Source organism: Rhinoraja longicauda, chromosome 2 (assembly GCF_053455715.1).
Source record: "Rhinoraja longicauda isolate Sanriku21f chromosome 2, sRhiLon1.1, whole genome shotgun sequence".
NCBI lineage: Eukaryota > Metazoa > Chordata > Chondrichthyes > Rajiformes > Arhynchobatidae > Rhinoraja > Rhinoraja longicauda.
The window spans coordinates 50,902,257-50,924,365 of record NC_135954.1 but is presented as its reverse complement, the minus strand read 5'-3'; the positions used below and the strand labels follow the sequence as shown (position 1 = coordinate 50,924,365).

At 38.7% G+C, this 22,109-nt stretch overlaps 2 protein-coding genes across 2 annotated transcripts in view; both read right to left on the bottom strand.

Annotated features, from left to right (window-relative positions):
• frrs1l (ferric-chelate reductase 1-like) overlaps positions 1–6,096 on the bottom strand; it is a 29,722-nt gene extending 23,626 nt beyond the window's left edge. The window contains exons 1-3 of the mRNA XM_078418939.1: positions 5,670–6,096; positions 4,163–4,247; positions 1,715–1,853 (exon numbers count right to left, since the gene is read on the bottom strand). Of these exons, the coding sequence (XP_078275065.1) occupies positions 1,715–1,853; positions 4,163–4,247; positions 5,670–6,063 (618 nt within the window). The 5' untranslated portion in view covers positions 6,064–6,096. The remainder of the gene's footprint in view (positions 1–1,714; positions 1,854–4,162; positions 4,248–5,669) is intronic.
• A 7,888-nt stretch (positions 6,097–13,984) lies between these two features.
• The window catches only part of LOC144604466 (band 4.1-like protein 4B), a 211,074-nt gene continuing 202,949 nt past the window's right edge, over positions 13,985–22,109 (bottom strand). Inside the window, exon 25 of the mRNA XM_078418926.1 lies at positions 13,985–20,821. Within this exon, the coding sequence (XP_078275052.1) occupies positions 20,752–20,821 (70 nt within the window). The 3' untranslated portion in view covers positions 13,985–20,751. The remainder of the gene's footprint in view (positions 20,822–22,109) is intronic.

Below are 22,109 nucleotides of genomic sequence, written 5' to 3'. Positions count from 1 at the left end.
GCACATATTTTTTATGTTTCAAAGAAGACATAATTTTGTAAGTTGAAATGTACCACAACTTGGGAAAGTACAAAACTGGCTGTGATGGTGAGTTTTAATAAGAATGCAAAGAATGGAGGCAAGAGATGCCAGAATGCTGGAGGATATCCAATATTGTTCCTTTATTTAATAAGGGCAGTAGCGAAAACCCAGCAAACTACAGGCTAATGAGCCATGTGTCAGTTTTAGGGAAATTATTGGAGGAAGTCTTAAGAAATAGCAATCATAATAGCGGCACGGTAGCGCAGCGGTAGAGTTGCTGCTTTACAGCGAATGCAGCGCCGGAGACACAGGTTCGATCCTGACTACGGGTGCTGCACTGTAAGGAGTTTGTACGTTCTCCCCGTGACCTGCGTGGGTTTTCTCCGAGATCTTCGGTTTCCTCCCACACTCCAAAGACGTACAGGTATGTAGGTTAATTGGCTGGGTAAATGTAAAAATTGTCCCTAGTGGGTGTAGGATAGTGTTAATGTACGGGGATCACTGGGCGGCACGGACTTGGAGGGCCGAAAAGGCCTGTTTCCGGCTGTAGATATATGATATGATGATATGATATGATATGTACATATTGAATAATCAGCATGCCTTTGTGCAAGGAAATTCTGCCTCGCCAGTTTGATGAGCTGTTTGAGAAGTTTGATGAAGGTAATGCAGTTGGTGTTGTCAACATAGGCTTTAGCAAGGCTTTTGGCAAGATCCCGCATGGTATGTTGACCCGGAAGATTAAGACCCATGGGATCTAAGGCAAGATCATTGGATCCAAAACTGGCTTGATGATAAGAAGTGGAGAGCAGTGGTGGAAGGGGGCTTTACTGATTGAGTCTGTGACCAGTCGTATACTGCAAGAATTTATGCTGGAACCCTTGTTGTTTGCATTATGTATTCATGACGAATGTTAATGAAGAAGGTACAATTAATAAGTCTGTGATGTATTGGATAGCAAGGAGGGTTGTCTAAGGCCACAGCAGAATACAGATCAGATGGAAAATTGGGCTTTTAATTTCGAGGAGTGTGTGGTGATACATTTTGGGAAGTTAAATAGGAGTAGGACATGTGCGTAAGGTAAGGCATGGCACGGCACTGAGGAATGTTGATGAATAGAGGTTCTTTGGAGTTCAAATGCAGAGTTCTCTGAAAGTAGATATTGGTTGTAAAGAATTATTTGATCCTTATCTTTTCATCTCCGGCTTTTATTTAATCATCTGCCTGTTCAAAATGCTCCTCAACTGTATCCACCTCTTATTTGCCAGTATTTGTCCTGTACCTCATCTCTTCTAGCTTTCATCCCTCCCCCCCCCCCCCCCGCAATCAATGTGAAGAAAGGTCTCAACCCAAAATGTAAACTATCCATGTTCTCCACCAATGCTGCCTGACCCGCTGATGGAAACCAGTTGCTTTCAGAAAATAATGCAATTAGGAACTCTGTATGCATTGTCTGATTTTCTGATTTCAGGATCTTATTTTTATTTATCAGAATCTGAGGGATCTTAAGTCAAACTGTTTACTTTTTGAAAAGATAAAATTAAGATTATAATATTTCTTTTTAAACCTGTAGAAATAACTCATCCATTTACATTGCTTTATCAATTATGAGAAACTATAAAGTAATGTTTATACATTTATTTCTCATGGTACATCCATTTGAATAAAATTTGCAGGTGAGTTGGTGTTTTACCATAAGTTTGTCAGATGAAAATCCAACTGCAACCCAACCATCAGTGTCTGCACTTAGCTCAAATTCAACATCAGCACCGATTCTGCGGTAACTGAGGAAATAATCACACGTGTCTGCATCACAGCCAGGTTTCCCATACCTGCAATAGGAACAGAGGAATAGACAGTGGAAAAATATAACTTTCACTAAACCGAGATAATTTTTGTGACTTCTTGACGCAACGCACAAATTATATACTTTCCCCTGATTTTTGAAAAATCGTTTTATAGAATTAGTAGGGATATTTTATTTATAAATTGGAATATTTGCTACATTTATATATTTTAAACACATCCTCACATTTCATGACCTGCTAATAATGATCCGAGTAGCTTGGGCACCTATTTACAAGCACCCCTTCTGGGTAAGACCAATTTTATTCAAAATACACTATTTTAATCACTTTAAAGTTTCCTTGGACAGCAAAAATGAATACTAACTTTTTATAATGGATATTATAAAACTCTATGGGAAACTAAATGTAAATGTTATGTTTCTGTAAAATTGCACAGGATGATTCCATGCATTTAACCATGCATAGGGCAAAGATTGTCACTCTTACAAAAAGGAACTATTATCCAGATTCTCCAACATGTGTCACTTTTTTTCCTCTCTAGTTTGGGAATCCTAAGTTATTTTTCTCAAGTGCAGAATGACTGAAATTTATGAAAGAAGCATTTAAATGATGCTTTAAATGAAACAACATTGTGGAAATTAAATCAAGGTATATTTTTCTACCAGAGTGTAATCATTTACATTTAAGGACATTAAAGAAAACAAGAAATCCTGCATTTTAACAAAAGTGCAGTACTGGTTATTAGGTGCTGCAACAAAAATCTTCCAGATTTGTGCTCAGAGAATATATGTACTCTAAACCAGCTAAGGAGTAAACTAGTTATGTGCATAATTATAATATGCTTAAGTTTTCTTAATCAATTTTATTTTGTCTCAGACTTTTCACCCAAATGGATTTCCACTTACAAAATTGATCACAGCCATAACTCCAAATCTGAGGACCTTCCAGGTGCAGTTATTTGGAGACTTTTTTCACAGTGCAATTAGATTTTCAAAGAGCAGCAAGTAATCTGGTGCTAATTTTCAACTGTTTTTCCAAACTTATTCTCATTATGAAATATTTTTTATTCCAATTCATATTCTGCATCTTTCAGTTCACTTAATTTAAATGTTAATAAAAATTAAATTCCTGTCCCAATTGTCGAATGTACGGATAAGGGAACATTGAAATCCTTACTTGCAGCAGCATAACAGAACTGTAAATACAATACACATGGATAATATGTAATAAACAGAAAACCAATAAATTAATAACCCTAATACAAGTGCAAAAAAAATCCCAAACTCCTTAGTGCAAGCAAAGACAATCTATAGTTCATAGTTGAGGTTAGTGTTTTGTAGTGTTCAAGAGCCTGATGTTTGTTGGGAAGATGCTATTCTTGAACCTGGTGGTCACTGTTTTCAGATTCCGACACCTTCTTCCCGACAGCAGGAGTGAAATAAGAGCATGGCCAGCATGGAAACAGGCTCTTCTTGGCCATGCTGACTAAGATGCTCCATCTAAGCTAGCTAGTCTCATTTGGCCTTATCCCTCTCTTTCCTATCCATGTTCCTGTCCAAATGTCTTTTAAATATTGTTATTGTACCTGCCTCAACTACCTCCTCTGGCAGCTCATTCCATATACTGTATCTACCACCCTCTGACTGAAAAGGTTTCTCTTATTGTTGATTAACAAATATTTGCAAGATGTAGAGAGAATGGGGTCGAAATGGGTTCAAGGAGATGGTGTGGAATAAGGAAAAAAGATTACTGTAAAGTGATGTGATGCAAAAATAATAAATGCTTAACTAATATGGAGTGCTGACTTAGTTAAATAAAATGGATACTGAATGAGGGACCTTTTTCAGGGGATTGACCCGCTGAGTTTTTCCAACATTCTGTTTTTTTTTGCTTGAGATGTTGCTAATCTGCAGGGCAGAGAGAGTTCTGGTAAAAACTTTAGCTGTTATTAGTGTAGTTTGAAGGAATTTATTACAGTTAATTTGAGTACTGTTGTAAATTGATGAATTCTAATCTCTGTCAGCTTTATTAGTATGAACCAAAAAAAATGTTGCTACCACACATAGTCACAAAACATATTTTGGAACTTTTGTTATGGTAAATACTTGTAAACAAGCAGAAACATCCCAGTATCCTGTTCTTTTATCTCTATAACTGATTTTTTGTATTTATTTTCAAATTTACTTGTGTGTGAATGGCAGCAAGGCAAAAGGAACAGAATTATAAAAAGACAGTGCAGTAATTTCAGAAGGGGATGAAAATGAGAGATGAAGACATGGACATTATTTAATCCGATAGCATTTACAAAATTAACATGCCCTTCTGGAACCCACCTAAAGCAGCCTTTAGTCTTTCCACAATCATCTATACGTATTTTTGCAAAAGGATCCACAGGAGGAGGGGATGGGAAAGCATAACCTACAAAACAAAAATACAAACTACCACTAATATGACTAAAAAGCACGATCGATAAAATATGAGATATTCAATAACATATTGGGTACAGGTATAATTCTTGCCTAAGAATTAAAAATTATTTTTACTTCATCTCAATGTCATGAAACAAGTTATTATAATTGCATACTTATTCACTTGCAATAAAAAATAGCCTTGAAAACGACTTTCCTGGAGTGTAAAATCAATGCTCAATTGGAAACGATAATGTATTGACGAACAAATATTTCCCTTTTGCTTTGTAGTTAGAAAACGAAATTCAACCTAACAGGCTACATTAATGAATGGTACTAAACATTTTGTATGCTATGTTCCAATTTTCAACCAATTGACAGGATGAGCGAGGAAATGGGTGCTTCTGGTAGTTCCATGATTTATTGTTGTTCAGAGCTGGAAAGACATATAAGAGTCATATGACCAACTTCACTCAAGAGGCTTTCCATGTACCCGATTTGGATAACGTACGAGAATGATAAAATATGACATGCCCAGCAATGCGCAGAGCACAACGCCAGTTGAATTTGTATTTAGAGATACCATCAAAAATTACAGTGATTAACATGCTCCAGGCAGGGAGTGGTGAATTTCTGTTTATGAACGTAACTAAGAGGTTGGTGCAGAAAGGTGGTGCTGAGGTACGAGATCATCAGTGATCTTACTGACTAACCGAGCAGACAGAAGGGGGCAATTGGTCGACGCCTGCTTCCATATGTGAAATTCCTTGATACAAATGTAACGACTAGCAAACGATTAACTAACAAGTAGGGTAAGAAAATAATTGCAGATGCTGGTACAAATCTAATGTATTTATTTCACAAAATCTGAAGAAGGGTCTCGACCCGAAACGTCACCCATTCCTTCTCTCCTGAAATGCTGCCTGACCCGCTGAGTTACTCCAGCATTTTGTGAAATAACTAACAAGTAGGGAACGAAATAGGGCCTTGTTAATTTCAAGGATCTTCATCCCCACTGGTGTTACCAACTGGTAAGTTTTCCTTATTTCACATCTTTACAGGTATTAATTGATACTTTTTTTTTGCAAGATAGTACCCGTCTTTTCAGTTTGTGAACCCACAAAGATGTTTTGGCAAGCACCGTGTTTAGAAAGGATGCGAGTGATAATTAACAAGATCAACGTGACCGAAATGAAAATTTGACAGAAACCTCGAGGCAAAACACCCAAGCGATGAACAGCGACTGTTCAGGATAATAAACTGTGATGGTTGAAAATGTCACTTCCCATGGTGCTGAAACAGAGCATCAGTTACAACCTGCCGAAATAGAGCAATTAAGTACACAGATCACAAGTGGGAACTGCAAATATTGACGCGGGGAATTATATCTTCTTTCTTACTCTCTTCGTTACAATGAAACGACTGCACCAACCTTCATCCCCCCAGTAGCGCGGCTCCAACAATTCCGCCGCAAACGTGCTGTAGGACTCCTGGTGCCTGTCGGCGACGCCGCTCTTCTCCAGCTCTTCCCAGGATACTCTGCCCGGCTCCTCCAGCTCCTGCTCCCCCGCCACCCCGCTCCCCGGGGCGGCTTCCTCGCCCGCACCAGCGCAGGCGAGCAGAGAGGCGACCACCGCCAACATCGCCGACATGGTACCGCCGGGCATCCAACGAAGGGAGGGACGGCTGGGCAGGCCGGGCACAGCCAACGTCGATGTGAGCATCGCGCAGCGACACGCTTGCCCCGGACCTGTTTGTTTTAAACACCCCATGGCTCGTCCTCGCAGTCCTGGAGCCCCTGCGCCGCGCACACGCGCAGTGCCCATGCCCAGCCTGCAGCAGCCGTCAGTGTGCCCCCACCGCCTCTCTCCTCCCTCCCTCCTTCACCCCTTCTCTCTCTCTCCCCCTCGCTCTCACCCCCACCCCCCCGCCTCTATCCTCCTTCCCCCCTCTCGCTCTCTCTCCCCGTCTCTCTCCTCCCTTCCCTCCCTCCCCCCTTCCCCCTCTCTCTCCCCTCTCTCTCTCCCCCCCTCCCCCCCTCTCTCTCTCTCTCCTCCCCCTCTCTCTCTCCTCCCCTTCTCTCTCCCCCTCCCCCTCTGTCTCTACTCCCCCTCCCTCACTTCCATCTCCCCTTCACCCCCCCCCCTCCCTTGCTCTCTCTCTCTTCCCCCTTCCCTCTCCCCCCCCCCCCCCTCTCTCTGGGAATAATCTAGAAGATGCAGGATCATTTCATTCCAAAGAGGAAGAAAGATTCTAAGGGGAGTAAGAGGTGACCTTGGCTGACAAGGGAAGTTAAGGACAGTATAAAACTAAAAGAGAAGACGCATAACATAGCAAAGATGAGCGGGAAGCCAGAGGATTGGGAAACTTTTAAAGAACAACAGAAGGTAACTTAAAAGGCAATACGGAGAGAAAAGATGAGGTACGAAGGTAAGCTAGCCAAGATAATAAAAGCTTCTTTAGGTATGTGAAGAGGAAAAGATTAGTTATGACAAATGTGGTCCCTTGAAGACAGAAACAGGTGAATTTATTATGGGGAACAAGGAAATGGCAGACGCGTTGAACAGGTACTTTGGTTCTGTCTTCACTAAGGAAGACACAATCTCCCAGATGTACTAGGGGACAGAGGATCTAGGGTGACGGAGGAACTGAAGGAAATTCACATTAGTCAATAAATGGTGTTGGGTAGACTGATGGGGCTGAAGGCTGATAAATCCCTGGGCCTGATGGTCTGTATCCCAGGGTACTCAAGGAGGTGGCTCTAGAAATCATGGACGCATTAGTGATCATTTTCCAATGTTCTATAGATTCTGGATCAGTTCTTGTGGTTTGGAGGATAGCTAATGTTATCCCACTTTTTAAGAAAGGAGGGAGAGAGAAAACAGGGAATTATAGACCAGTTAGCCTGACATCAGTGATGGGGAAGATGCTAGAGTCAATTATTAAAGATGTAATCACAGCGCATTTGGATAGCAGTAACAGGATCGGTCCAAGTCAGCATGGATTTATGAAGGGGAAATCTTGCTTGACTAATCTTCTGGAATTTTTTGAAGATGTAACTAGGAAAATGGATGAAGGAGAGTCAGTGGATGTAGTATACCTGGACTTTCAGAAAGCCTTTGATAAGGTCCCACACAGGAGATTAGTGGGCAAAATTAGAGCGCATGGTATTGGGGGTTGGGTACTGACATGGATAGAAAATTGTTGACAGACAGGAAACAAAGAGTAGGAATTAACGGGTCCCTTTCAGAATGGCAGGCAGTAACTAATGGAGTGCCACAAGGCTCGGTGCTGGGACAACAGCTATTTTTTACAATGTATATTAATGATTTAGATGAACGAATTAAAAGTAGCATTAGCAAATTTGCAGATGACATAAAGCTGGGTGGCAGTGTGAACTGTGAAGAGGATGCTATGAAGATGCAGGATGACCTGGATAGGTTGTGTGAGTGGGCGGATACATGGCAGATGCAGTATAATGTGGATAAATGTGAGGTTATCCACATTGGTGGCAAGAACAAGAAGGCAGATTATTATCTGAATGGTGTCAGATTAGGAAAAGGGGAAATGCAATGAGAGACCTGGGTGTCCTTGTACATCAGTCACAAAGTAAGCATGCAAGTACAGCAGGCAGTGAAGAAAGCTAATGGCATGTTTGTCTTCATAACGCGAGGAGTTGAGTATAGGAGCAAAGAGGTCCTTTGGTACCTCCAAAGAGGTACAGGGCCCTGGTGAGACCACACCTGGAGTATTGTGTGTAGTTTTGGTCTCCTAATTTGAGGGAGGACATTCTTGCTATTGACGCAGTGCAGTGTCGAGACATCCTGGATCCCAGCACCAGGGAGCAACGCACCGTACCATTTGCGAACACGGTATCTCTTGTCTGTTCCTCTAAGCATCTCCTATCAATATAGTCCTGTCTGAATTCATCCTGCCCTTCAGTGCCTCAGTCCCAGATCTGCTGCTACTGCTTTCTCTATAGTCATCCCCTCCATCAGTATCCAAAGGGGTGCAATTGTTTGATGGGATTGGCCACAGGAGATTCCTGCACTCTCTGCCTGCTCCCTTTACCTTTCCTGTTGGCCACTCATCTACTAACTGCCTACATTTTAGGATGATCATATCATTGTAGCTTCAAAGTATGCCCGTTTTAACAGATGGTAGACACAAAATGCTGGAGTAACTCAGCGGCTCAAGCAGCATCTCAGGAGAGAAGGAATGGGTGACATTTCAGGTTGAGACCCTTCTTCAGACTGAAGAAGTTGTCTCGACCCAAAACATCACCAATTCCTTCTCTCCTGAGATGCTGCCTGAGCCGCTGAGTTACTCCAGCATTTTGTGTTTACCTTTGATTTAAACCAGCATCTGCAGTTTTTTTTCCTATCCTTATAACAGATGTCGGATATAGCGGATGGACCTGCTGACCCATCCCTGACTCGCACTATCTCCCTACCTATTTAGAGCCCTGGTTTCTGATCCCACTCCTGACTTGCAAGGTGCACGAGCGAGCCCTTCTTCACCCACCGAAAAGACACAAAATAATTCAGCGGGTCAGGATCTCTGAAGAACACCGATAGGCGACATCAGGACCCTTCCTCAGACTGATTCAGTCGGCTGAGTTACTCCAGCACTTTGTGTTTCAATGTACCCCCCTGGTCTCTGGGGGGCTCCCTTCCCTCGCATCTGCTCTCGCTTCCAATGTGGAGTAGGTCGGTGACTCCGGGGGAGAAGGAGGAAGTGGCGACCCGAAGGTCGGAAGCCAGGGATCCACACTACCCCCTCCTCCCTCCACCTTTGCCGCCACCTCCTCCTTCTCCCCATGAGTACTGACACACTCCACCTTGGAGAACAAACACATTCATGGGACATGGTCATGCAAGGGAAGAGATATATAAGAAACCATTTTGGTGGAAACTTGGAACTGGGGATTAAATGCTAACACTGAGTTACAATGTATCCTACGTCCTAGTGGTAGTGATAGTGCAGTTAGGGATACCAATAGCTCTGATGATCATATTGTTGTTACAGGTATAGGTATGATAGATTAGGATCATGGCTATTCATGTTGTGAAGATGGTAAAGGTACCGAGAAGATTTACGAGGTTGTTGTCAGGACTCAAGGGTCTGAGCTGCAGGCAGAGGTTGAGTCGTCTGGGACTCTATTCCTTTGAGTGTAGGAGGATGAGGGGTGATCTTATGGAGGTGTATAAAATCATGAGAGGAATAGATTAGGTGGACACAGAGTCTCTTGCCCAGAGTAGAGGAATCAAGGACAAGATGACATAGGTTTAAGGTGAAGGGGAAAGGATTTAATAGGAATCTGAGGAGTAACCTATTCACACTAAGGGTGCTTGGTTTATGAAATGAGCTATTAGAGGGGTTAGTTGGCTATTGCAATGTTTAAGAAACAATTGGACAGGTACATGGATAGGACAGGTTTAAAGGGATATGGACGAAACGCAGGCAGGTGGAACTAATGTACCTAGAACATGTTGGGTGGAAGGTCCTGTTTATATGACTCTATAAAGAACCATAATTGAAATAAACTTGGGGAATTATGTGTGAACTTTATGCTATGTAAGCCATCCTGAAAGATTTCTAAATTGGGGAAGAAATGGACATATACCAAGATCCCCCCAAATCCTTGATCAATCAGGAGTGGTGCAAATCGATGGCCATTGTGACCATTTACTTAGTCAAGGCGAAGAAATGGAACTGTAAAGTGAAGCAGTGGGATAATTCATAAGGCTTCCTGGAAAACAGGTTGAACTGCATAATACCAGTCTCAATCTCAGCTAAAGTGATCTATAGTGAACCCACGCCTAGATACCCCTTAGCAACTAGTACACAGACACCAGAGTGGGTATTTATCATTGTACTTAACCAGATATGGAACTGCACACAGCTTATGTCGTGAGTGCATAGAGCAGCAAAATCAGGGTAGAGATAATTGGGGGGGGGGGGGGGGGGGGAAACAAGGAACAGTATAAAAATAATGTAAAGTTTTACATTTACAGATGGATCCGAAACCATCTGTCCAAGGATGAATTGTCCCAAGTTGGACAACATGTTATGAAGAGTTTATTCTAAAGGCAAACCATGGACTTTGTGTGATTTATTTCCATCTGCACTGTCTTTTTGACCCAATGCAGCCACTCTGGTGAAGATATTGCCATAGAGCTGTTGGAAAAGAAGAATATGAGGAAGAAAGATTCCAGGGGGAGAATAAGACGACCATGGCTGACAAGGGAGGTCAAAGACAACATAAAAGCAAAAGAAAAGGCATTCTGTATAACATTGCAAAGATTAGTGGGAAGCCAGATAATTGAGATGTTTTTAAAGAATAACAAAAGGTAACTAAAAGGGCAATACGGAGAGAAAAGATGAAGTAAGCTAGCCAATAATATAAAAGAGGATAGCAAGAGATTCTATGGATATATAAAAAGTAAAAAAAGAGGCAAGAGTGGGCGTTGGGCCACTGGAGAATGATGCAGGAGAAGTGATAATGGGAAATCAAGAAATGGCAAAGAAATTGAATAACTTTACTGCATCAGTCTTCACAGTGGAAGACACGAGCAGTGTGCCTGCAATCCTAGAGAGTCAGGGGGTGGAAGTTAGTGGAGCGGCTATTACTAAGGAGAAGTTGCTAGGAAAACTAAAAGGTCTGAGGGTGGATAAGTCACCTGGACTGCACCCCAGGTTTCTGAAGGAGGTGGCGTCAGAGATTGTAGAGCCATTAGTTGTGATATTTCAAGAATCACTAGAATTAGGAGTGGTTCCTGAAGATTGGAAAATTGCAAATATCACCCCGCTGTACAAGAAGGGCACGAAGCAAAAGAGTGAAAACTATAGGCTGGTTAGCCTGACTTAGGTCTTTGATAAGATTTTAGAGTCAATTATAAAGGATGACGTTATGCAGTACTTTGAAGTTCACGATAAAATAGGCTAAAGTCAGCATGGTTTTGTGAAGGGAAGATCTTGCCTGACAAATCTGCTGGAGTTCTTTGAGGGAGTTAATAGCAGGGCAGAGGAGAGGCTGTAGGTGTTGTTTACTTAAATTTTCAGAAGGCCTTTGATAAGGAGCCATACATCAGGCTGCTAGGGAAGATGAGAGCCCATGGTATTAAAGGGAAAATACTAACATGGATAGCAGGTTGGTTGGCTGGATGGTAGAAGGCAAAGAGTTGCAATAAAAGGCACTTTTTCAGGTTGGCGGCCATTGACTAGTGGAGTTCCACAAGGGTCGGTGCTGGGGCCGCTTCTCTTCATGTTGTATATTAATGATTTGGATAAGGGGATTGATGGCTTTGTAGCCAAGTTTGCAGATGATGCTGAGATAGGTGGAGGAGGGGCAGGCAGTGCAGAGGAAGCAAGAACTCTGCAGATGGATTTGGACAGGTTAGGAGAGTGGGCAGAGAAGTGGCAGATGAAATTCAGTGGAGCAAAGTGCGGAGTCATGCATTTTGATAAAAAATAATAAAGGTGTAGATTATTTTCTAAATGGAGAGAGAATCCAGAAATCGGAGGTGCAAAGGGATTTGGGAGTGCTGGTGCAGGATTCCCAAAAAGTTAATTTGTAAGTCAAATCAGTAATATGGAAGGCAAATTCAATGCTTGCATTTATATCACATGGACAGGAATACAAAAACAGAGATGTAATGCTGAGGCTCTATAAGGCGCTTGTCAGGCCGCATTTCAAGTACTGTGAGCAGATCTGGGTCTCATATCTGAGGAGGGATGTGCTGGCTCTGGAGAGGGTCCAGAAGTTTACAAGAATGATTCCAGGAATTAGTGGGTTAGCTTATGATGAGCGCTTGACAGCACTGGGCCTCTACTCGCTGGAGTTTAGAAGGTTGAGGGGGGACCTCATTGACACACAGAATAATGAAAGGCATAGATAAGAGTAGATGTGGAAAGGATATTTCCACTTGTGGGAGAGTTGAGGACCAGAGGTTATAGCCTCAGAATTAAAGGGCACTCTTTTATAAAGGTGAGGAGGATCTTCTTTAGTCAGTGGGTAGTCAATCTGTGGAACTCATTGCCACAGAGGGCTGTGGAGGCCAAGTCAGTGGATATTTTTAAGGCAGAGATACACAAATTTTTGATTAGAATGGGTGTCAAGGGTTATGGTGAGAAGGCAGGAAAATGGGATTAGGAGGCAGAGATCAGCCATGATTGAATGGTAGAGTAGATTCGATGGGCCGAATAGCCTAATTCTACTCCTATAACGTGAACTTATGAAGAGTGCTTTGAGTTAAAATGGTAATGAAGTACTGACAATACACTTCTAAATCGGAATCGTATTTAATTAGGGGATCCTGTAAGTCATGGTGTTCCCATATTCCTACTGCCTTTGTCCATCTTGTTGGTAGAGGTCAAGGGTTTAGGAAGTGCTGACAGAGTAGCCTGATTGAGTGACTGCATGTGCATTTTGTGGTTGGTACACACTGCACCCATTGTGCAATAGTGGGGTTGGTGGTACAAGAGAGGGGTTTCCGACAAATAAAAGATTCAAAGACCAGGGCATACAGATTCAAAATGATGCTAAAAGACGGCGATGATTTTTCCAAGTAGAAAGTAGTTTGTTCTGGAACTTAGTGTCTGCTGAACTGGAATCAAATAGGTATTTCCAAAAGGAATTGGATAGGCACAAGGGAATATAATTTCCAGGGCATTGGGGAAACAGGGAAAGGGGTCTAAATGAATTGATGGCCCATTCCCTGTGCTTTTGCAATTCTATGAATTCTATAATTGTCACTAAAGACATGAAAATATTGGTCACTATTTTCCTCCTCACTTTTAAGGGCCTGACAAATTTTCTCATTAAACATACAAGACCTCAATGTTTCCTGTGTTTATTATATCCAATATTTCACACTTCCTTAACTTCAATATATTTTCTTATGAAAACAATCAGTATTCATTTTCAAACATTACCACATCTTCCATCCCTACGCTCAGGCTCTCTTTTTGGTTTCTTATTTACTTTTTTATAAATGTTAATAGCATTTCCAGTCAAATTTAATTTCTAGAAGCCCAAGAAATTATGTTCAAAAAACGGTCACTGCTACTAATTGTATCCAAATATTTAATAAATATTAACCAAGGGCACAGTGGTAGAGTTGCTGCCTTACAACGCCTACAGTGCCAGAGACCTGGGTTCGATCCCGACTACGGGTGCTGTCTGTACGGAGTTTGTGTGTTCTCCCCATGGCCGTATGGGTTTTCTCCAAGATCTTCAGTTTCCTCCCGCACTCCAAAGTCCTATAGGTTTGTAGGTTAATTGGCTTGGTTTAAATGTAAATTGTCCCTAGTCCATAGTGTGTGTAGGATAGTGTTAGTGTGCGGGAATCGCTGGTTGGTGCGGACTCGGTGGGCCGAAGGGCCTGTTTCCGTGTTGTATCTCCGAACTAAATTAAACTAAACAAGGGGGCAAGTCAATTAGTCTTAGTTATTGTCCAAGGAGGGTTTGTTATTTGTTAGTGTTGCTTTGACGGGTAATCAGGAGAAGAATGATGAGAACTTCAGCCTCAGTAGGAATGAATTTAGTTTGGATATTATGGGATAAATGAAAATTGATCAAATAAATTCCTCTTGCATGCTTCTACAACGAAGAATGTTTCCTTCTTTTGAATACCATAGTTGGAGTGACTTGCAGCAAACAAATGATTTTTTTCTGGTTATTTCAATGCTCTACATGAATAAAATAGGATGACTGTATTCAGATTTTAGAACATTTTATTGGTACAAGGTTGTGCATAATCAGCATTGATCAGCACACATAAATAAATGCTATTAGCAGCAGTGTACCACAATGCTAATTTGTAGGGTTGGTACAATATTTGATGCAGGAATTGCACAATAGTCGTCGACATAACCATTAAGTGCTAAATAACTAGTCATAAAAGCAGCACAAGACTAATATCACATGGAGAGAAGTTACAGGCTTCCTGATTTAACAAAGAGAAGTTTCATTATGGCACCACAGATATAAATTACTCTTTTCAAACATCATTCTGAAAATGCAACCCCACCAAAAATTCATCAATCAGGTACAACCGTCGTGATGTACAATTCAATATTCATATTTTACAATTTCTGTCAAAAATTATTCAAGTACCATCCCTCGAGAATTAGTTTCCAATGAAAACAATAAATAAAAATATATCAATTTAAAAGAAAACATTTCTAAAGCTTACATACAGTGTGTTAGAATGTCTAAGGAAGCTCAACTTAAATATTCTTTCCCTGTAGAAATATTCTACTTTTGAGGAGTTGAGCATCATTCCTTCCTTAACATTTTAATAACAAATGACCCATTGATTTACTGTGAAACTTTACTACAGTGGAAATAACAGTACAGAACATTGTGCACATTAAGAAACTAAATACAAAACCTTATGTTCTGACTGTATTTAACTGTGATTTAAAGTAAATACCAAATATAAATGACATTGAACTTTACCTCCAACAATTTGTGGGCTACTTATTAAAAAGTTTCAGTTAAATTAAATCTTGAGGCTGTCAATGGCTCAGTGGGTAAATGTGTTACATAAATTTGGACGCCAGTTTAGATGGTTCTGTGCACATATTGCCAACCTCTGCTGACCATCATTAATCACCATTGACTTCAGGTTACCGAGAAGGAGAAAGAAAATGGTTACGGACTATGCAAGGGCAGGTTATACTATATGCTTGCCAGTCAAATAGAGGATAACCCTTTATGGAGGAAGAGATATATTCTTATGTACATATCAGATTAGAAGGGCCTGAAGTTTATGAGTTGTGCTATCCACAGTCAAAAAGCCTGCTGATTAACTGTGAAGGCTTGTACACAAAATAATGGCTGCTTGGATTCTGCAGTGGAGAGCTCCCAATATCAGTGAAACCAGGTTCCTTCATGCCTCATTAGTAAAATAATAAATTCTGAGCATTTATCCTGTTTCAAGGCTGATTATTGACACATTTCATTAAAATTCTCCACTTAAGAAATACCAAGATAACACATGCGAAAATTCTAATTTCATTAATACCCAAGGGTGCTGAAATACACAGTATTTTACAGTAGCTCTAAAATTGCTAGATTTATTAAATGTCATTACTTAAAATTAACAAATATTAAGGCCTATTTTCACTGTAAACATTCCACTTAACAAAATCGTTGATATTTTATTGTGTTAATTCAAAAACAAGTTAAAAAAGTTACTTGAAAGTAAAGGCAACATTCTCAAAAATATCAACACTATTTTACAAATTTCCTGAATCATTCAGATCTAACCATATTTTATAATGTTTTGGCTCTGTCGCAGGCTCAAAGAAAACATCTATAGTTTACAATAAAAACATTTATCACGGCACAAAACAAAATCAGTACTCAACGCACCAATCCTTCCTGCAGCCACTTTTAGCTTCAGATTTTACATCAATACAATGTGAGAAAATATGACGCCAGAGTCACCAATTTGATATTGTTTTCAAATCACATATCATTTTGGCACCTTAACTGATCAGCCTGAGAGATATTTAAATAATTTTACCAACTTTGAGGCAGCAAAGATCCAATAGTTTTTTTGGCACTTTGCTAAATTGAAGTTAAATTTTTTTGCCGCTTGCAGAGTTTTACTTTGCTTGTTTAACAATGATAGCAGTCTAACTAGTACTGATCTGAAGTGGTCTATCATTACAAAACATATATGAAGTACCATAGAATTTTAATGTTATAGTACTACATTGATTTTTAACATTCAGGCCAACTAATAGCATTCCACATTAACATGAGTGTATCCTTATTTTTGTTAATGTTATTAGAGAAATTATGTTATAGTTAAAGAATAAACAGTACTTCAACCTAAATTATGTTTCTAAATGCCTATCAGGGTGTTACTCACTACTGAGAAGTCAACTGAATGGCTGATTCAAAAATAAATCATGTCACCAATGATTTTTCTGAGTATAAACATTGTCAATTTTCTGCCAGATCCTTGCTCTGCTTGTTTACCTCCATTCAATAGGAACACAGATTTGTAGTAATTGGCTCATGCTGTAACTGTGTAGCAACAAAACGTAAACATGGTTTATCGGATATCTCCAAAAATGCAGATTGATGATAAATTTCAGAAGGTAAATGTTCTTTGCAAAGCAAATCTTTGCACCAATATATTTACAATAAAAAGAGTAAAGCAATCAAGAAATGGCACAAATAATTACTTTGTGTTTTATCATGTCCTCAAATATTCCAAAGTATTTTATATTGAATGAATAACTTTTGAGATAGAAACAAATGCAGTAACAAATTTGTACTAAGCTCAATCTCATTAACAGTGTATGATCAATTAACACAGGTATTTTGTTGCTGTGGTAGAACAAAATCTTGCCATGGGCTCCAGGACTATTCTGATTATTTTTTAATAATGTCACGAGATTATTTACATTTTCTTGAACTACACATTGACTAACCTCTGATGAAAAATGCCAATTCTGCAGAGGCACCAAACTAGATTATTTTGTGAATTTTGCTAAATTAATAGACCAATTGGGTAAAATCTTGAGAGAGTAAACCTATTCCTTGACAAGACTGCTCCACAAAAGCAAAGCTGGGCGCTGAGGCATAAATTCTCAAGATTCACAAATTTTAGGATGCATTACAGAGTTGCATCCTAAAATGGACTTTTCCTCATGCATAATTGGCCAAACATAATGAGTATTGTATGCAGGATTTCTGATTGAAATTGATCATCTTATTCAACTCTATTCCTTTAAGGAAACCAGCACAATATTTAATTCATTTCAGAAGCAAAAAAATGCTTCTGAGAATTAAATAAATCTATCTCTGCATTTTAAATATATCTTTAGGTTGTTATTAAAATGTTGAGTGGATTTGAGATGAATATTAATAATCGCTATTTTAAACAAAATCCTTTCCAAACTGTGACATGAGAATGCATTAATGAGGATCAAGGAAATGGTTGCCTAGTAATTACTAATTACTGTGATTAAATAGTACAAACATGCATTAATAAATGGGAATTGAATAACTGTTGATTCTAAAATCAGAAAATGCTTGAAACATTCAGCAGGTCAGATGGCTTCTATGAAAAGTGAAACAGAATTGACATTTAAGGTCAAAGACCCTTCATCTCTTGGTGAAATTGTGGATCACTTGCTTCTTTCTTCTATAAAAGAAAGCTTGCTTCTTCCATAAAAGACGAAATATATAAAATTAAATTTCATTTCAATGAACAGATTTTTATTGCACAGAATTCACTAGTTTGCACAAGTAAATCTTGACCATTAGAAAGGACTATTTATAACAATTTCATGATCACCTTTCCTTTCATTATGCCAGTGAGGTACACATTGAGTTCTGGATATGAAGAATAGATCAATCCTAATCATATTCAGAACTATTAATAATTTAGGTGGGATTTAGCATCAGAAAGTTCAGGCTTGTTAACATCAGAATATAAAGTTAGAGGTAATCTTGAAATCTGCACAAGATGAAGGTGCCTCATGAAAGATGGATATTGAGATACACTATGAACATCAGAATGCAGCCTAGAAGGAAAGAAAATTCCCAAAATGAAGAAATATTTGATAAAATTGAGAATTATAAAATTGGCGATTAGTTGATATACAGAAATGTTTAAAATTATGAAAGAATGTGACAAGTAGTTGCGGAAAGATCTCATTTTTATAAATATGGGAAATGGGTTTGAGATTAAATTCAAAGTAATCAGAATTTTTACAGGGAAAATTGTTACAGAGATTATGGACAAACCAGAATATATATCAATTTCAGACTTGATAGACATGAAATAAAGAGGGTTAACAAAATATGATGGCTATTTGGGGAAATGTAATTATACCATACGCATCGAAGGTAAATCCCAACAAAGATTGATCAGCCATTTCTGTTAATTGACGCCCTTGCATTTTCTGTTTTTAGATCTGAAATTTGGCATTGTTGATATTTTCATCGTCATATCCCTTCATAACTTCATGTAGTACCTTTCTATTTGAAGACAATAACATAATTGGAAGGTTACCAATTGTAAAGGTAAATATTCAGCAATGACAACATTGTGCATTTGAAAACACAAAATACCCAATGTTGTTAGTGTTTGATTTTGTCCAATAACTTGTGTCAATAACTTGAGTCTGAGGAAGGGTCTCGACCCGAAACGTCACCCATTCCTTCCCTCCAGCCGAGTTATTCGAGCATTTTGTGTCTATCTTCGGGTTAAACCAGCATCTACATAACCTGAATCTAAATCTAGCTGAAATATATCTAAAATCTATGAACCGGTTGAGATATATTTGTATTAAAATACTCGAATGAATGCTTACCATTCCAACACATTTGTTTACATGGTATAGCAATATGAGTGAATACTTTCAAATTTGTTAAATGAAATAAAAAAGAGAACTCCAGCTCCCAGTAAATTAAATACCAAATTGATGAATTAAATATAGATTTTGTAACATTTATGTTTTAAATTATATCATTTTGTGATATTCTACCACTTCGCAAGTATTTCTATTAAGCACTGGTAACCTCCACAATTTCTGATTCTACTGGCAGAACAATTTGTATTTTAGATTATTAAATATACCAATTTCATCTTAACACACTTTAACAATCATCCCAGCAATTTTTTTCTCAAAGTGTATTATTTACAATAAAGTATTTAAAAGCACAATATTTTGTTTGCCTTCTGTTGTCACTAACTGGCATCTGCAAACTTATCTGAAAAACATAGCCAGTATCTTTCTGGAAAATGATTCATGAGCTATTTAATAAGTCTACTGTTCTCATAGTGGATGTCACAGTACTGGAATATTTCCCCATATATTTGAGAAAGGGGAATATTCTAATGGAAACCAAATAATCCTAAAACATCAGCACTGTAAATTTCTTCTGGAGCAACGGTAATCACAGTTGTGATTCTGAAGCTACATTCACTATCACCATCAACTACTGTATACCCTGTGCATGATTCCACCAAATATAAAAACACATGGCAGTTCACAAGGAGAACGCAAATGATTCTTCAAAGATTTGGTTTTAACTGATGTCTTTGTATTAGCAGTGTATAATGGGAAATGTGGTTTCATTACTATGCTCTAGTACAATAACATTTCATATTCTAATAAAACTGACAGATTTCTAAACTAGAACAACAAGCTATAAAGAGCCAAATGCAGCTCATGAGTCACCATCTGAGCATCTCTGCTCTAGAGGTTCTACCAATGATCTGCAAAGGTTTTGATAGGAACCTATGATTTGAGGTTTCTACCAAAGTTTTGCAGACCAAAAGGAAGACTTCAACACCCATTCACACACCTTGTTCAAAGAAAATCTCAGCAAACTAGACCAGGTAAACTGTTAGAAAACAACAATGGAAATTTGAGGCAGTTTTATGAGCCTTACTATAACACTAAACAATTCTGCATCAGTGTTAATAACGTATGTGATAGCCCAATGATAGTAATGATTTCTTTGAGCGCTTGTTCAGAAAACTATTTTAAAAAAAACTAATTTGAGAAATCTTTACATTTGATTTCCAAAATATCATTTATGCTTACATCCTATCATTTAAACCACAGAATTAATGTACCTGAACTGTTCAAAAATCTATCCTGCTGCAAAACTGCCTAGTTTTACTGGATAAGTATTAGAAAATGTTTAAACTGAATACAGGGCCTTTTGTCAACTTTTCTTTTGGAGAATATATCAATCACAGGACTTTTTAAAAAGGTTTTTTTTCTTGTTTCAAAAATTCTTCTTGTGTGCTATTAACATTCTATGATTTAGTCCAAGGCCTGTGGCTTGATGTTAAATATTTGTCCAAGGCCTGTGGCTTGATGTTAAATTTACCCTAGATTACTAAATTACGGGAATACGTTAATATGCTAAAAACAAATCTGCTTTTTAAAAATCTCAATCCTATTATTTAGACATTTAATTTGGCTTTAGAATATACAATTTATGTTCAAGTGTTTCTTTTCCCATATTAAACTTTAACTTTAACTTTACTTTCACGTGAAACCAATCGACAAAATGTAGTGGCTCAGAAATGTAGTGGCTCAGAAATAGCTCCAGGTATACAAAGTGACTGTTTTCCACATTCCTATGAAAATATTCTTCAAAATGTAGTGCAAATATAGACAGACTTTGTTTCCTTACAACTGAAGTAATATTTGTTGTGAATGGCCTTTTCAACAAAACAAACTGGCACACTGTTGCATTGGCGACACTGGTTACAGAGGCAGTATCAGGGATTAAGCATATGCTGACCCTTGTAAAGCAAGCCCTTCCTGATTATACCAGGAAAGTAATGTAAACATCGAGTTCAGTGTGATAAAAAAAACAAATGTATTTTTATGAATCACAATGAAGAAAGTGTAACAAACCACACACATCAAAGCTGCTTTGTCTGACATTCAAAAGGAATGCTGACAAAAGGCACACAGAGGCCCTGGTCCAGTTCTGCCACTTGATCCAAACTGCGTTTTCAGAGTTCTGTCATTAAAAGACGTTTCATTATCTTCTCTCGATCCAGCTCACGCCTCAAATTATCGGCACTGCACAAAAAAAGGATAAGCCATTCATAACACAAATCTAACACATGCATCCTACACTACTGAGCATTGTAGAGTAATGCCAACATGACTATTTTATACTGGGAATATTAATATTTGATTTTCTAGTCTATTACTTATTTCATATATCTTTGGCTTCTGACTCCAAGAAGGGTCTCCACCCGAAATGTCACCCATTCCTTCTCTCCAGAGATGCTGCCTGTCCCGCTGAGTTACTCCAGCATTTTATGTCTACCTTCAACAAAAAATTGTCATTTGCTTCAGAGGGATTCCACGATATCGTCATTAATTAAATATTATGATTTCATAGGATAAACACAGCACCTGACAGCAGAAATAGCAGTCTTCCATTTTTAACTATATATACCTAGGGTCCTAAGAAAGTGGTTAATGAGAGAGAGTTATACAGTATGGAAACAGGCCCTTGGGCTCAACTCATCCATGTTGACTAGTTGACTGAGCTAGACTTCTTTGCCTATGTTTGGTTCCTATCCCTCTGAACATTTTCTTTCCATGTACCTATCCAAATATCCTTTGAATGCTGTAATTGTATCTGCCTCAACCACTTACTCTGGTAGCTCGTTTCATATACCCACTAGCCTCTGTGTGGAAAAACAGGTTCCTCATGCTCCATTTAAATTTTTCCTTCTCACCTTAAACCCCTAGTTTTAATTGTCCCTATCCAGGGCAAAAGTTACCATCAACCTTACCCATGTCCCTTTCTATTTATAAACCTCAAAAGGCCATCCCTCTGCATTCCAACAAAAAACATTTGAGCCTGTAATCTCTTCGAAGAGCTCAACCCCTTCACTCCCAGAAAAATCTTTTCTACATCCTCACCAGCTTTGTCATAACAGTAAGTCATACCAAAAGATGAATAACTCACTTGCTTTCTTATGGTTAATTTTTATTTTAACTTAATCAAATATTGGTATATTCGGGCTCAAATTTCACTGTACCTTAATTGGCACATGTGACAATAAACTGAACTTAACACTTTGGTTTTAAAACTTATTGGGTCAGAGCTTTCCACAGACATTCACGTTAATGCCCAAGAAGCTTACAATAATCTTTCAATTATCTGAATTATATTTTTCATAAATAAAAGATCTAAGCTCTCAGGACACATGCAATTACTGGGTTATATTGGTCAACTTAATTTGGAACTGGATTATTTTCTCAGATGGTTATTATGGATGCCAACCCTGTTTTCTGACTTCAGGACAGATTTCTTTTGTTAGATCTGGAATGAGGATCTGCCTACACCCGA